Source organism: Erinaceus europaeus, chromosome 2, assembly GCF_950295315.1.
Source record: "Erinaceus europaeus chromosome 2, mEriEur2.1, whole genome shotgun sequence".
NCBI classification, from domain to species: Eukaryota; Metazoa; Chordata; class Mammalia; order Eulipotyphla; family Erinaceidae; genus Erinaceus; species Erinaceus europaeus.
Genome location: NC_080163.1, coordinates 187,897,608 through 187,914,760, shown reverse-complemented (window position 1 = coordinate 187,914,760; position 17,153 = coordinate 187,897,608). Strand labels below are relative to the sequence as shown.

Below are 17,153 nucleotides of genomic sequence, written 5' to 3'. Positions count from 1 at the left end.
ACACAGTGGTTATGCAAAAGGCCTCCAAGCCTAAGGCTGTGAGATCCCAGCTTGAATCCCCAGTGTGACGATAAACTAGAGCTGAGTAGTGCTCTGGGAAGAAAAAGAAAGAGAGAGAGAGAAAAGAAAGAATAAAAGAAAGGAAAAACATACACACTTGTCAGAACTCATTGAATTGTAGGACAGAATAGAGTGCACACTTTACCATATGTAAGGATGCATGTTCAAGCCCCCAGCCATCACATGGGAACATGCAAAGGGAAGGCTTCATAAGAGGTGGAGTGGTGCTGTAATACTTCCTATTCTCTCAGTGTCTTTCACCCTTTGTTTCTGTAATTTAAAAAAAAAATAATAATAGGAAGGAAGGAGTCTCAGAAGTACTAGAATCCCATAGGAGCAAAATCCTACCAAGAAAAAAAAGAAGAAGAAAAAGAAGAACTCATGGAAATGGGGCCAGGGAAATAGCATAATGGTTATGCAAAAGGCTTTCATGGTGAGGCTCTGAGGTCCCAGGAACCACCACAAGCCAGAACTCAGCAGTGATGTAGGGAAAGAAAAAACAAGATGAACAAAAATGCACTGTGATAGACACTTGAGGAACTAGGAGATAACTCACCCAGTAAAGCTCACACTTTACATGTGCAGGGACCCAGGTTTGAGCACCAGCCATTACATAGGAGCACCATGCAAAAAGGAAGCTTCACAAACAGAACAGGGCCATAGTGTCTTTCCTATTCTATGTTTCACCCTTTAACTGGGAGGGGGTGGTGTCCACCCAGGACTGGAGAGATAGCATAGTGGTTATGTAAAAGATTTTTTTCATGATTGAGGCTCTGAGGCCCCAGGTTTAATCCCTAGCACCACCTTAAACCAGAGATGAGCAGTGTTCTGGGGGAAAAAATCCCCCACCTGTGGTAAGAATCATTCAGGCACGAACCCCCCCCCCCCAGAATAGCCTTGATGAAGAAGGAGAAAGAGGAGTAAGAAAAGAGAGGGAAGGAGGGAAGCAAAGAGGGAGGGAGAAAAAAGAACAAAAGGAAAGAGAAATATAGAGGCCGGGCCAGCCACACCTGATTAAATGCAAATAGTATAAAGCACTAGGACCCAAGCAAGGATCCAGGTTTGAGCCCCTCGCTCCCTACCTGTGGAGGGAGGGCTCTTCACAAGTAGTGAAGCAGGTCTGCAGGTGTCTGTCTTTCTCTCCCCCTCATTATCTCCACCCTCCTCTCTCAATTTCTCTCTCTTCTATCCAATAAAATGGGAAAAAATGGCCACCAGGTGTGGTGGATTCGTAGTGCAGGCACCAAGCCCCAGCAATAACCCTGGAGGCAAAAATAAAAAAGACAGAGATCAAGAGAAGGGAAATATACACCTGAAATTGGTGCCTTCCACCTGAGGCCAGTACTCTATCCTTGGGCCAGGCCATCTTGAAATTTCTCCAGGTGGTAAATAAATATTCACAGCCAGGACTGTGACCCACAAGGTACTCTCTGCCTTCAGGGGGTGGGGACAACAAGGCTAGAGATCACATGTGCAAGGCCTTGTCCCTTCCTGGAAGAGGAAAGAGGCAGGAGCACAATTAGGAGTCAGCAGTGGTGAAACTGACAAGTGCCTCGTTAAGCATTTTTGCTCTTGCGCCGAAATTACAGAACATAATCACACAGACCTAGGGAACGCTGCTTACTGCACTGCTAAGTGGGGCATTGTGTCTTAGGACATCGGAGTTGATGCAGTCTGTTGAAATGTCATTAAACCATGCCTGGGTATATCTGAAAGAGGAACAGAGCAGGTGGGGAGGCCAGCTCCAGTTCCAACAGGTTAGAGTCTTCTTTTCCTTTTGGCTCCTCGGGCTTCAGATGGGGTCCTGTGACTTAGACGAAGCCTCCAGGTGTGAGCGCTGGGCCTGGAAATGGACCGTCCTCCTCCACTCTCTACACAGCTTTTCCTGCAGCACCAGGGAGCCCGTGGCCTGTGAGGGTCATGGTGAAAATAGGTGCCGCATACAAGCCCTCTGTAACAGCTCCAAGAGTTTGCTCAGAAAGTGATGGACAGGCCTTTGGGTATGTCCTTCGCAGGGTGGACAAGGGCCCTGGTCAGTGGCCCACAGCCGAGAGCCCAGGGCACCCAGTAGGCGTTGCAACCGGAACACATCAATCACCACAGTCGGGTCCTCCTCAAACACAATTACAGACAGCTCCAGCTGGAAGCAACCCAGCGTCTCTGCAGGACACACCTGTGAGGACAGAGTCATCTGGTGGGTCTGTCTGTCTCTCTTTCTTTTCTTTCTTTCTTTTTTTTTTAATATTTATTATTTATTTATGTATTCCCTTTTGTTGCCCTTGTTGTTTTATTGTTGTAGTTATTATTGTTATTGTTGTTGTTGGATAGGACAGAGAGAAATGGAGAGAGGGAGGGGAAGACAGAGAGGAGGAGAGAAAGACACCTGCAGACCTGCTTCACCGCCTGTGAAGCGACTCCCCTGCAGGTGGGGAGCCGGGGTTCGAACCGGGATCCTTATGCCGGTCTTTGTGCTTTGCGCCACCTGTGCTTAGCCCGCTGTACTACAGCCCGACTCCCCTCTTTTCTTTCTTTCTGTTATGTATTTATTTACTTATTATTTGATAGAGACAGAGAGAAATTAAGAGGAGGGAGAGAGGCAGAGAGAGACAGACAGACAGACAGACAGACATCTGCAGACCTGCTTCACCAGTCGTGAAGCTTTTCCCCTGCAGGTGGGGACCAGGGACTTGAACCTGGGTCCTTGTGCACTGTAATGTGAGTGCTTAGCCAGGTGCGCCACTGCCTGTCTCCATTTTATCTCCCCCTCCCTTCTCAATTTCTCTCTGCCTCTATCCAATAATAAGTAAATTAGGTCATATATACACACACACACACACACACACACACACACAGACACATAGAGAGAGAGAGGAGAGAAAAGAGGTTATTCCTTACAAACATATCTAAAGGCTGACCATGTTAGAATAAAGTACTTTACTGCCACCTGCTGGAAATTGACAAAATTGTCCAGGATATGAATCCTCTACTTGTATAGATGTGTATCCTTTGTGTAGTGTACAGACTTCATACCTTTACAGGGCGACCCAGTCTACAAGATAGGGCCCCTGTGAAGAGTAAACAAACTAATGTCTCTACTACATTTAGACCTAGTGCCTGGTGCAGAATAAGCCCAGTTTCCATACAACTGCTGGCAGTCGTCAGCGTTACCATCACTGCTTGTTACTCTTCACCAGCCAGATAGCAGTGAGCCAAAGAGACGTGCCAAAACTCAGGGCCAGGTGAGGGGCTGGTCAGTCAGTGCGCCAACCTCACTGCCTCCTCCCCCAGCATATGTGCCAGCCCAGTGACTCCTCCTTGAACTTCCAGTTTCCACTGGAAGGATTTACTCACCGAGAGGTCATCTGGGGTGTACAGAGTGCCGTAATTTTTGTTTCCCTATAATTGGAGGGGGGGCAGGGAAGGGTAGAAAATCAGGCCTTGGCAGAGGGAGAGACCCTACCTCAAACATGATCCCCACACCCCCACCCCCTGGAACTTGCTGCACCTGTCTGAGGCCTCTCCCCCTGCCTCACCAGCATCTTCATGAGGGCCACGAGGAAGTAGAAAGGCTCCTTTGGGCAGAGAGGGGATCCTAGGCCCCCTGAAGGCCACACTAGCAGGAGAATGGCCCAGAGAGCCCACATAGGCACCAGGCCCAAGCCCAACTTTTCTTTGGTTCCAGTCCTGGAAGAGAGAGAGATAGAGAGGGAGAGTTGGAAGCTGGGACATGGCTTAGGGGAATGCCTGGTCCAGCAGCAGCACTCGATTCACAGATATTCAAGGAATTATGGGGATAGGACTCTAGAGTAAGGAGAGGCCCAGGTCAGAGAGTTTCCTGTCAGCAAACCTCTGTCTCCTCCTCCTCCCCACCTCCCAGGAAGATTCAGAATTTAGCTAGGTGTGGCCCAGAAGGTGCCACAGTGAACAAAGTGTTGGACTCTGAAGCATGAGGTTTTTCAATCCCTGCTATCACATGTGCCAGAGTGATGCTTTGATTCTCTCTCTTTCTCTCCTCCTCTGCCTCCTTTCTCTCTATGAATAAATCTTTTTTTCTTTTTCCTTTCTTTCTTTCTTTCTTTTTTTTTTTTTTACCAGAGCACTGCTCAGCTCTGGCTTATGGTAGTGCAGGGGATTGAACCTGGGACTTTGGAGCCTCAGACATGAGAGGCTCTTTGCACAACCATTATGCTATCTACCCCTACCCCTATGAATAAACCTTAAAAAAAAAAAAAAAGAGTAGCCAGGAGGTGGTGCAGTGATAAAGCTTTGGACTCTAAAGCATGAGGTCCCGAGTTCAATCCCCAGCAGCACATGTGCCAGAGTCTGGTTCTTTCTCCTCCTATCTTTCTCATAAAAAAAAAAAAAAAAAAAAAAAAAAGACTTAGCAAGGGGAGATAGTTTTACCTGTTAGAGGACCAATGTGCATATCTGAGACCCTAGAGGTCACCGGTTCAATCTCCCGCAGTGGCCAGTGCTGATCATCAGTATTCTGGTCTCTCTCTCCCATTATCTAACATTTTTTCATAAATAAATATTTGATACATCTTTAAAAAGTAAAGAAAGAAAAGGAAAAGAAAGAAAAAGATTTAGCAGTGATGTGAAGATCAGGATCAGAGAGACTGGGCAGTAGGGTGTGTGAGAAAGCACCACTCACACTTTGGTTATCTTCTCTTTGGAAGACACCTACCTGCCTGGGGTTTTATTCATATCTTCTCTATTTCTTTCTAATTAATTAACTTATTTATTATTGGATAGAGGACAGAGAGAAATTGAGAGGAGAGGGAGAAAGAGAGGGAGAGAGACAGAAAGGCACCTGCAACCCTGCTTCACCACTCATGAAGCTTTCCCCCTGCAGGTGGGGACCAGGGGCTTGAACCTGGGTCCTTGTGTACTGTAATGTGAGCACTTAACCAGATGGACCGCCACCTGGCCCCTCCCCCTCTATTCTGTCTCACACATCTTGGAGCCTTCCTGCCCACTGCCTCTCTTGCTCCCTGAGACCATCTCTGACTGACCTGGTGTCGCTTTTTTTTTCTCCTCCTCTTCTCGGTGAGTCCCTTCTCGGTTGTTCTCCATGTGTGCCTGTTTCTCTTGCTCTCTCCCACCAGCTGTGTGCGGCCCTCTGTTCCCTCCCTCCTTGCCTGCCTCGGCCTGGCCCCATTCCCTCCCTCCCCTTTTTGAAGCTGGACTCTCCCTTTGGCCCCAGACCCACCCATTAATCTCAACCAGTCTCCACCCTCCAGACACTAAATGAGTCACTACATCTCTATGAACCTTTGTCCCCCAGACCTGGTGCTGCTGGAGAAACTGAGTCAATCATGAACACCCCCACAGCCCTGAGAGACCCCTTGGATGAAATGGAGTATGGGGTGGGGTGAGGGACCAAGCAGCATTCCGATTGTGAAGGCTGTTCAGGTGAGGTTAGGGGTGCTAAGGTGTGGGGGGGGTGGGACCTAGGGAGGAAAGTGATTTGGGTGAGAATGTAAAGATGTCAGGGGCGAGGGGGTGCTGGAGAAAAGAGGAGGACTTCCAGGGAGTATGGGCTTCTAGAGGACAATCCCAGGGGAGGCACTAACTGGGGAAAGAAGGCTCAGAAGGGAATTTGGGGGAACACTATACTTTGAGAGAGGGGATACCTTTGTGAAAGGGGAATCTAGAAACTCAGGTGACATGGTGGCTAGACTGATGGTCCTAAAAGCTTAAGGTCCTGGGTGCCAGGCAGTGGCACACATGTTACAATGTCCAAGGGCCTGGATTCGATCTCCTGGTCCCACACCTGTGTCAAAAAACTTCACAAGTGGTGAAGTAGTGCTGCAGGTGTCTCTTTCTCCAGAGTTGAACAGTGCTCTGGTCTCTCAGTTGACTGGCTACGGAAGAAGGACAAACGCTAGAAGAAGAAGTGCATCTCTTTCACTTAAAAAAGGGGGGGGGGGGTCGGGCGGTAGCGCAGCAGATTAAGCGCACGTGATGCAGAGCACAAGGATCGGCTTAAGGATCCGGGTTCAGGCCCCCAGGGCTCCCCACCTGCAGGGCAGTCGCTTCACAGATGGTGAAGCAGGTCCGCAGGTGTCTGTCTTTCTCTCCCCCCTCTGTCTTCCCCTCCTCTCTCCATTTCTCTCTGTCCTGTCCAACAACGACGACATCAGTAACAACAATAACAACTACAACAATAAAAACAAAAAAAAACAAGGGCGACAAAAGGGAATAACTAAATAAACTTTATTTAAAAAAAAGTGTCAGGATGCTAATGACAGCCGGCGTGACCAATGAGGATAGACAGTATTCAGGCCCCGCCCGTTGCACCGCCTAGATTCCCGCCCTCTCAGCTCCTGGAGCCGCCTTCCGGTCGCCCTTCCGAAGTCCCGCCCCTAGATCCCCTCGCGAGCCGTAAAACTCCTTTCTGTCGCGACGTAGGCCTCAAGGCGCCTGCGCAGACCCTGAAAAGCAGCCGGGTTGGCCCTGCGCTTTCCTTTTCCGGTTGTGGCGCCGCGCCGTGAGGATCTCTCTTCTAGGCCCGCAGCCATGCCTTCCAAGGGTCCCCTTCAGTCCGTGCAGGTCTTCGGGCGCAAGGTGGGTTGGGCGCCCGCGGGGAGGGGTCGGGAGGAGCCGGGGGATCTGGGGCTGAGCGGTAGGCGGGGGGCTGGTGCGGTCCGGGGTGTCGGGGCCCAGCTCACGTGGCCCTGCCGTGTCCCTCTTTCCTCCCGCAGAAGACCGCCACGGCCGTGGCGCACTGCAAACGCGGCAACGGCCTCATCAAGGTGAACGGGCGGCCTCTGGAGATGATCGAGCCGCGCACGCTGCAGTACAAGGTGCGGGCACCTGCGGGCCGGGTCTGGAAGGCCGAGGGGGCTGCTGTCACTGACGGGCTGGTGGAGGCGAGCGGGGAAAGCCGGCGCGGGGGAGGGGTGAAGATGTGCAACTTTGGGGCTGCTGCGCGGGGGTAGAGAGCATGTGGTTGTGCAAAGAGACTCTCCTGCCTGAGGCTCCACAACGTCTGAGGTTCAATCCCCCGAACCACCGTAAACCAGAGATGTGCGCTGGGAAGGAAGAAACTAAGAGAAAGTCAACGTAAGGATCCCAGTTCGAGCCCCCAGCAACCCACCTGCAGGGGAGTCGCTTCACAGGCGGTGAAGCAGGTCTGCAGGTGTCTGTCTTTCTCTCCCCCTCTCTGTCTTCCCCTCCTCTCTCCATTTCTCTCTGTCCTATCCAACAATGACATCAATTACAACAACAATAAGACAATACGGACAACAAAAAGGAAATTAATTGGCGAGGCTAGAGTCTCGCCCGGGCATGGCGTTGCCCCGGCGTGCTGGAGTCCTCGGAGAGCAGCCCCTGGCCTTATTCGCTGGCTGTGGCCCCGTGGCCGAGCCAGTCACCAGGCCAGGGACAGGCGCACAGGCCAAAAAAAAGGAAAATTAACTAATTAATTAAAAAGAAAATCAAGACCATTTAGAAGCCTGCTCAGCTTGGGGAGGGATTCCAGATGATAGTTTCCTGTTCTGTGTTTCTTTTTCCCTTTATTGGGAGGACGTTATTCTTTATTTACTGCATGGAGACAGCCAGAAACTGAGAGGGAAGTGGATGATAGAGAAGGGAGAGGGAGGGAGAGACACCTGTAACACTGCTTCACCACTTGCAAAGCTTTCCCCCTGCAGGTGTGGACCCGGTCCCTTGGGCACTGCAACATGTGTGCCCAACCAGGTGCACCAGCACCCAGCCCGTCTAGTAGCCATACTGCTAGGGTTTCGTATATTTGTCTCAAAAGGGAAGGACACCAGGATGTGATTGCTGCTCCTTTTAGCTCTATTACATGATGTCTGCCTCGAATAGCTAGAATTCCAGGAGGTAGTGAGACCCTTTAGCTAACGTAGGTATTGAAAGTTGTGACTTTTAGGGCGGAGGGTGAATAGCATAATGGTTACGCAAAGAGGCTTTCATGCCTGAGGCTCCGAAGTCTCTGGTTCAGTCCCCCACACCACCATAAGCCAGAGCTGAACAGTGCTCTGGTAAAAAAAAATAAAGTTGCAACTTTTACATATATATATAATAGATTGGGCTGAGGGTAGATAGCATAATGGTTATGCAAACAGACTCTCATCCCTGAGGCTCCAAAGTCCCAGGTTCAATCCCCCACACCACCATAAGCCAGAGCTGAACAGTGCTGTTGGTTAAGAAAAAATAAGTTTTAAAAGTTAATAATAAAATAAAATAGCAGATTGCTACTGTCTAGCGCTGGCTTGAGAGTCTGTTTGCATAACCATAACACAATCGCAATCCTCCACCCTTCATACCCACACAGCTTACGTTATTGATGTCAGTTTATTGGAAGACTTGGCTGCGGCAGATGTTGAGTGCTGAGGGTACTAGTGACCCAGTTGGAATATGCCCAGTTCTCACTAACTCCCGGTTCAGTGAAGATGGATTAATGAATCCAGTACCAGTTTTCCAGAGTTGGGGTGGGGGCAGATTTCTGAGGGGAGATGTGGGGCAGGGGCTTGAGGTTTGCTCTTCTGTGCCACCAAGAGTCAGGTGAGTAGATGGGGGTGGGTGGGCAGTACAGTGGTTATGCAAAAAGACTGAAGTCTTGGATTCAATAACCTGCACTACAAGTCAAAATTGTCTGGGATCCTGGTTAAAAAAAAAAAAGTAGCTAATGCAGCCATGCTTGCTCCTGGTTGTTGAGTTGCAATTTTTATTTTAAGTGTCTTGTTTGTTTATTGGTAGATAAGGTGGGGGTAGGGAGACACCCGTATCACTTATCTTGCAGGTGGGGACATTGTAACATGGGTGCTCAACCAGGTGTGCTGCCTGGCCCCAAATTGTAGCATTCTGAGAACCACAGAGATGGAGATGGGAGAATTTAGTCCAGGAAAGGGAAGACAAGTTGTCTGTCTTAAGTAACAATTGATGTGTGTGGGGTTTTTATCAGAGCGTTGCTTGGCTCTGGTTTATGGTGGTGCATAGGGATTTACCCTGGGTAACCTGGGACCTTCCAGACCCTCAGCCATTATGCTGTCTAGGGTTGTTCAATAAGCTCTCAGTGAGTCTCTGACCTATTGAAGGACGTGCAGTGCCTTTTTTCTTTTTAATTGTGATATGAAATCCTTTTGTTTTCCCCTGTCCTCTAGCTCCTGGAACCTGTTCTGCTTCTGGGAAAGGAGCGCTTTGCTGGCGTGGACATTCGTGTCCGTGTAAAGGGCGGTGGTCATGTGGCCCAGATTTATGGTGAGTCCTAGAAACTGGGATTGTACAGGTATTATAACAGGTTCCAGGAGTGGGACATGGGCTTAAGAATAATATCCTGGTTTTGGGCTTCCACAAAGCTCAACAGACCCCCATTTGATGTGTGTGTCTTCCACAGCAATCCGTCAGTCCATCTCCAAAGCCCTGGTGGCCTATTACCAGAAATGTGAGTGGGTTCTACCTGAGGAAGGTGGGGGATAATCCGGGCAGAGATTTGTCCTTCAGAGGTTATTGAATCCCCATCCCTCTGTCCCCAGATGTGGATGAGGCTTCCAAGAAGGAGATCAAAGACATCCTCATCCAGTATGACCGGACCCTGCTGGTAGCTGACCCCCGCCGCTGCGAATCCAAGAAGTTTGGAGGTCCTGGAGCCCGTGCTCGCTACCAGAAATCCTACCGATAATCCATTGTGGGGACTGGGGTTTACCTTTATAATAAATGAGCTTTGAAGGACCACTGTGGTCTTCTGTGTGGAGATATATGCTGTAACATGGGAACTATAGCATCCATATGGCACAAACTATGTCCTGTAGAATCTAGTTTGGGTATAGCTCTGGTGGGGTTGGTTTTGTGATTTTTGTCAAACTAGTGGAAAGAAAGGCCACACCGGTGGCGCAGTGGGTTAAGCGCACGTGGCGCAAAGCGCAGGGACCGGCGTAAGGATCTCGGTTCAAGCCCCCGGCTCCCCACCTGCAGGGGAGTCGCTTCACGGGTGGTGAAGCAGGTCTGCAGGGTCTATCTTTCTCTCCCCTCTCTCTGTCTTCCCCTCCTCTCTCCATTTCTCTCTGTCCTATCCAACAACAAAGCAACGTCAACAATGGCAATAATAACCGCAACGAGGCTGCAACAACTAGGGCAACAAAAAGGGGGAAAAATGGCCTCCAGGAGCGGTGGATTCATGGTGCAGGCACCAAGCCCAGCAATAACCCTGGAGGAAAAAAAAAAAAGGCCACACCTAGGTGAGGGTAGATAGCATAATGTTTATGCAGAGACTTTCATGCCTGAGGCTCCAAAGTCCCAGGTTCAAAACCTGCACCACCATAAGCCAGATATGAGCAGTACTCTAGTTTAAAAAAAAAAAGCACACCTAAATGGAGAAAAGGGACTTTTTGTTTGCTTGTTTTGTTTTACCCAGAATACTGTTCAGCTCTGGTTTATGTTGACTGAGGGAATTGAACTTCAAGACTTTAGAGCCTTGGGCATGAAAGTTTTTTTTTTTTATTATTGGGTAGAGACAGTCAAATTGAGAGGGATAGGAAGAGAGACACCTGCAGCCCTGCTTCACTCGAAAAGCTTTGCCCCTACAGGTGGTTGAATTTGGGTCCTTGGACATTATATAATGTGTGTGCACTCAGCCAGGTACACCACCACCTCCCCCCAAAAGTACTCTAACCATTATGCTGTCTTTCTGCCCAAGCTTGGTGTCTGCATGACCTAATGACAACCTTGATCTTGGAAATTTCATCTACATTTTTTTTTCTTCCTTTTACTTGACAGAAAGATAAGGGAGAGACAAAGTAACTCCTGCAACAAAGCTTCACAGCTTGTGGTTTCCCCTGCAGGTGAGGACCTTGGGCTTTAATCTGGGTCCTGTGTGTACCACCACTGCACCCTTCAGGAACTGTGTCAGTCTAGTGTTAGGTGGTATTGAGATCTAAGGAAGTGGTAGAGGGTATGACTTCAATTACCACTCTGGTACATGTGCTGCCAGGGATTGAACCGGGACCTCATGCTTGAGACTCCAATGCTTTACCCACTGTGCCACTTCCTGAACCACCCACCTCTTATTTTCTTTAGGGAATGAGAGAGGAGTTCCCTGTAGCACTGCTCTACCACTTGGGAAGCCTCCCCCCCCCCCCCCCCCCCCCCGCCAAAGCTGTGACTGGGAATGTACACTCTACGTAGTGAGCCAGCCCCCCATCTCGGGAGCACAGAACATCTGCATAGTTGGCGGGTGATCTGGGGACACCACTGTTGATCTGTAGGGAATATTCAGAAATAGTGCTTCCTGCAGATGGGAGCACAGGGTCAATCAGTAGCAACTAGGTTCCTGGCCAAGTGGTGGTGGACATTTCTACATCTCTTGAGGCCGGTGACAGTATGAACAGATGAGAAACAGATGGCCTAGTGGGCAAATTGCAAATGACCAAATTTTTTTATTTGCTCAGTTCTGGTTTCCGGTGCAGAGAGCTGAGCTTGGGACCTTAGAGTCTCAGGCACGAAAATCATTTGCATAAGCACCACACTACCACCCTTTTCTGCTCCTTTACTGATGCAGGGCAACTGGCAGATAAGAGGCAGGGAGGTGGCGCAGTGGATAAAGCATCGGATTCTCAAGCATGAGGTCCCGAGTTCAATTCCTGGCAGCACATGTGTGATGTTTGGTTCTTTCTATCTTTCTCATTAAAAATTGTTTTTAAAAAAGGGAGTCAGGCAGTGGCGCAGCGGGTTAAGTGCACCTGACACAAAACACAAGGACTGGCATGAGGCTCCCGGTTTGAGTACCCACCACCCCCACCCCCACCCCCGCTCCCCACCTGCAGGGGGGTCGCTTCACAGGCAGTGAAGCAGGTCTGCAGGTGTCTATCTTTCTCTCCCCCTGTCTTCCCCTCCTCTCCATTTCTGTCCTATCCAACAACAACGACATCAACAACAACATAACTACAACAGCAATAAAAAGGGCAACAAAAAGGAAATATTTTTTTAAAATCTTAAAAAAAAAAAATAAAGATAAGAGACAGGAAGAGAGTACTGACCAAAGCTTCCAGGCTTGAGCCTGGGTCACTTAGAGCAAAGCAGGCACCCTTCCAAGTGAATTTATCTCACCCAAATCTTGCATTGGAATTGGGCTTAAGGGGGTTAGCTAGCATTAAATCTAAATGTCCCAAGGGGGGCAGCAGTGTTCCCAAGGATAGTAGTAGGCCCCATCTATTTTGTTTTCAAAGATGTTTTACTCCACCCGAGTAACTTATTTGATAGGATAGAGAGAATTTGGGGGTGGGGAGATAGGGAGAGATACCCACTGGCTTCACCACTCATGAATTTTCCCCTGTGGGTGGGGAGCCAGGGTTTGAACTGGGGTCCTCGTGCATGAAAATGTGCTGCTCCACATGGTACTTCCCCCTCCCCCTAGGGTGAAAAAAATCACCAAAGCTCCCTCTAGCATGATGGGGGCCGGGCTTGAACCTGGACGGTGTCCTCCTGGCAAAGCATGGAAACTATCCAGGTGGGCCATTTTGCTGCTTAGGCACGGTGCCCTCCTGGCAAAGCATGGAAACTATCCAGGTGGGCCATTTTGCTGCTTAGGCACGCTCCCTCCGCCCCCGTTACTTTTTAAAGTAAAGCTAGAGTGTGATTTCACTGCTCCTGGGCGGTTCTGTTTCATTCAGCAAGAGGGAGAGACATCAGAGCACCTTGGTGCCACTGCACCTCCCATCTGGTATAAGACACAGCCTTGCCCTTGGTGAACCTGAGTTGGCTCTAGCTCAAAAGAAAATGACTTGGCCAGCCAGAGCTAAAGTCAGTGGGACAGTGCACACCTCATGTATGAGGCTCTGAGTTTTAGAGAGGGAGAGAGAACACAGAACTTACATCTGGCATGCGTCTGAGCTGGAGGCAGGGAATGGGCAAGAATTGGGGCCTTAGCGGGAACTGAGAACCAGAGCAGTGGCCCAGGGGAGGGGCTAAGTCCGGCTTGCCGCCCGTGGTTTTTCCAGTATCCAAAGACCCTTCTGTTGGGTCTTCTGGCTCCTACCCAGAGACACAGCTGGGACGCATCTGGAGGGGGTGGGGGGCTTACCTCTTTCCCCGCCCCAGGCCTTGAAGCAAGACAACCTCCTTCTCCCTCCCTGCTGCCGCCTCCTCAAATACCAGGAATTCCGGCGCCGCTGGGAGCCCAGGCCGGGCTGGGAACTTTCCTTCAGCTGGGAATGTCAGGCTGGGGGAGGCTGGGAATGTGCAGCTGGGAGTGGAGGAGGGGAGGCCTGCCTCATTTCTGACCCTGGGGAGGCAGCAGTGAGTGGGGCCATTCTAGTCAGAGGTCCACTTAATCGGGGGCTGGGTGCAGGGCGTGGTAAGCATTCAATAAATAACTGAATAGGGTTCAGGTGGTTCCCACCATAGAGGTTCAAGCTACCAACTACTCAGGGACTGCAGTTCAAGGCTTTAGTACCCACCTCTGATATTCCCTTTTACTTCAAAATAAATAAGTAAATAAATGCGACTAAGGAGGTAGTGTAGCAGTTCTGTAAAATGACTTTCATGCCTGAGTCTCTGAGCTCCCAAGTTCAACCCCCAGCATCACTATAAACCAGACCTGAGCAGTGTGCTTGTTTAGAATAAAAAGGGGGTGGGTGGTGATGCACCTGATTGAGCATGTATGTTACTGTGGATTCCAGCCTCAACTCTGCCCCCCCCCTTAACCCAACTTACTTAAATTTTTTTTTTTTATTATCTTTATTTATTTGTTGGATAGAGACAGAAATCAAGTGGAAAGGAGAGACAGAGAGGGAAAGAAACAGAAAGACACCTTCAATCCTGCTTTACCACTCACAAAGCTTTCCCCTTACAGGTGAGGACCGGGAGCTTGAACCTGTGTCCTTGAGTATTGCAACACGAGTGTTCAACCAGGTGTGCCACCACCTGCCCCAACTTTATTTTTAAAAATCTTTTATTTGATAGAGACAGCCAGAAATCAACAGGGGAGGGGGAGGGGAGATAGAGAGGAAGAGAGACACCTATAGTCCTGCTTCACCACTTTCAAAGCTTTCCTCTTGCAGTTGGGGACCAGGGGCTTGAACTTGGGTCCTTGCACATTGTAGCATGTGCGCTCAACCAGGTGTGCTACCACCTGCCTCCCCTTTTAAATATTTATTCCCTTTTGTTGCCCTGGTTGTTTTATTGTTGTAGTTATTGATATTGTTGGATAGGACAGAGAGAAATGGAGAGAGGAGGGGAAGACAGAGAGGGGGAGAGAAAGAGAGACACCTGCAGACCTGCTTCACCACTTCTGAAGCAATTTCCCTGCAGGTGGGGAGCTGGGGGCTCAAACTGCTGGTCTTTGTGCTTTGTGCCACATGTGCTTAACCCGCTACACTACTGCCTGACTCCCCCTTCTTTCTTTTTTTTTAATTTTATTTATTATTATTGGATAGAGACAGAAATTGAGAGGGAGAGAGACAGAGAGACACCTGTAGCCCTGCTTCACCACTCGTGAAGGTTTCCCCAGGGGCTTGAACCCAGGTCCTTGCGCTCTGTAATGTGTGTTTAACCAGGTGCGCCACCACCTGGTTCCCTCCCTCCCTCTTTTTTTTTTTTTTTTAATCAGAACACTCCTCAGCTCTGGTTTATGGTGATGCAGGATTGAACCTGGGATGTTGTATCCTCAGGCATGAGACTGTGCATAACCATTATATCTACTCCCACTACTTCCCATCCCCCTTCCGTCCCAGACTAGTCAAGTTCCTTGTCTTTTTTTTCTTTTTAGCTATATTTTATTGAATAGAGACAGTCTGAAATCAAGAGGGTAGGGACAGACAGAGAGGATGAGAGACACCTGCAACACTCATAAAGCTTTCCCCCATAGAGGGGGACTAGGAGTTCAAACCTGGGTCCTTGTGCACTTCTTCTAGCGTTTGCCCTTCTTCCGTAGCCAGTCAACAGCAAAGCTGTCAGGAGCTGCTTGTTGCTGGCTTTGAAAGTGACTGGGATCCATGTGGATTCAGTCGGCTAGGAAGGATCGTCAGTTTCCTCAATGAATGGGTACTCACGGGATGCAGCACGAGAAGGGAGAAGGTCAATACTGTTACATGTGCACTCCAAGTGTGCCAACACCGGGTCCCATTCCTTATCTCCTCTCTCTTTTAAAGATTTTATTTGAGAAAGAACCAGACGTCGATACATGTGCTGCTGGGGATTGAACTCAGGACCTCATGCTTGAGACACCAATGCTTTCTTTATTCACTGTGCCACCTTCTAGACAGCTTTTATCTATCTCAGTTTACTCATCTTTAAAGTGGGAACTGAAAATCATCCTCTTACCTTTTAGGGATGTTGGAAGAAAACAATGTGAATGAGTCTCCGCAAAGTGACTAATGCTTGTGGCATGCACTTAGCACCAATCTTTTTTTTTTTTTTTTTTGCTGTCATTGGCTGACTTAAAAATTCCTAGGCTCCTGCACTGACTGAAGGTTCTGACTCCATAGGTTGGGATTGGATCTTGGTGGGGCAGTCTGTGATCTGAATGTCCCTAATGAGTCAGAAGTGGGACGGACACCATTGGGAAGGGAGGGGCTGGGCACTGTATCTTTGCACTGTTCCTGGAAGGCAGGTCCTTGTTTCATAGATAATAAAACCCAGGCTAAGGGCCACTGACTCCACATCTCAGGACTTTAACTCAGCAGTAACATCAAGGCCTTAGAGAATTCTAGGCAAGACCATGATAATGTGCTTGGGTGGGGGTAGATAGCATAGTGGTTATGCAGAGACTAATGCTGAAGGCTCCAAAGTCCCTGGTTCAATTCCCCCACCCCGCCACACACACACATTACTATAAGCTAGAGCTGAGCAGTGTTCGGGTTAAAAACAAAAAACAATAATGGCACAAGATAAACACTCAAAGACAGAAGCTAAGGTGAGGGAGGTGCAATGACGCCGATCTTGGGGGGCAGTGTGCCACTGTATCCGTGACAACAGCAATCCTGTAAATCAACATTGCCTCAGATGACTTTTAAAAGAGAAGCTATTATGACCAAAAGAAACTGTCTAAATTGTTTACTGGGCATACCAAAGCCTGGAGTAGGCTGCAAGAATCTAATATAAAAGATCTTTTGTCTGTACAACTGAAAAAATTGGGGGGATGGGTTTAAGAGGGAGGAGCCCAGTGAGGCACTGTAGACATCCCAAACTTGAGAAAGGGAATAAAGCAGTTCAGACATGTGGGTGGGCACAAGAACCAGAATATTCATGAGGATGGGGGTGGGGAGTGTTCACCAATGAAAGTCAGGCAGATGCAGGGCAGACTTTTCCCAATCCCAGACCAACTCTGCTGTTAGTAAAGAACCGCATGTGTGCGTGTGTGCGCTGCTTTGCCATGTGTGAGACTCAGGTTTGGACCTAGCCCCACAGCACTCAAGAAAACATGGGTGCAGTAAATTCGTTCATTTTTGTCTCTGTCTAAAAAGACCCAGGGGGATTCAAAGAAGGATGGGCGGGAGATTAAAAGTAGTTGCACTGGGGCTGGATGGTGGTGCTACCTGGCTGAGTGCACGTTATCATGTGCAAAAACCTGGGTTCAAGCCCCTGGTCCCCACCTGCAGGGGAGTTGCTTCATAGGCGGTGAAGCAGGTCTGCAGGTGTCTCTCTTCCTCTTTATCTCCCCCTTCTCTCTCAATTTGTCTCTATCCAATAATTAAACAAAAAATCACATATTATGTAGTTGTGTGAAGGGTTGGTGAAATGGTGCACCTGGGAAGGTGCCTGATTTGCCACGCAGAAGACCTAGGTTCAAGCCCAGTGGTCCCCACCACACTGGAGGAAGCTCTAGCACTGTGGTGTCTTTCTGTCTTGCTCTTTCTACTTGGAAAAGTCAGCTCAGAGTAGTGAAGCCCCACTGAATTAAAAAAAAAAAAAAAAAACGGGGTAAGGATGGAACAGTTGCTGTGGTTTGGGTTGGGAAAATTACACAGTGGTTATGTCAACAAACTTCAACAAAACCCTGTCACCACCAAACTAAGAGGATGAGTTCCTTGGGGGTCTGCTTAGAACATAGTTTAACTTGGCTTCCTTTCTTAAAATTTTTTTACTCAGTGTAATGCTCAACTCTGGCTTATGGTGGTGCTGGGGATTGA

At 49.0% G+C, this 17,153-nt stretch overlaps 1 protein-coding gene and 1 non-coding gene across 2 annotated transcripts; both read left to right on the top strand.

The window, feature by feature from the left end:
* The first annotated feature begins 6,469 nt into the window (after positions 1-6,469).
* RPS16 (ribosomal protein S16) lies at positions 6,470-9,760 on the top strand. The gene is made up of 5 exons (XM_060185919.1): positions 6,470-6,630; positions 6,768-6,869; positions 9,192-9,288; positions 9,425-9,472; positions 9,564-9,760. Exons 1-5 carry the CDS (start codon positions 6,583-6,585, stop codon positions 9,707-9,709), a joined length of 441 nt encoding a protein of 146 aa, XP_060041902.1. The 5' UTR covers positions 6,470-6,582; the 3' UTR covers positions 9,710-9,760.
* Positions 7,329-7,455, top strand: LOC132537369 (small nucleolar RNA SNORA3/SNORA45 family). Its single transcript, XR_009548811.1, has one exon. It is a non-coding gene; the product is annotated as a small nucleolar RNA SNORA3/SNORA45 family (small nucleolar RNA).
* Positions 9,761-17,153: the final 7,393 nt, after the last annotated feature.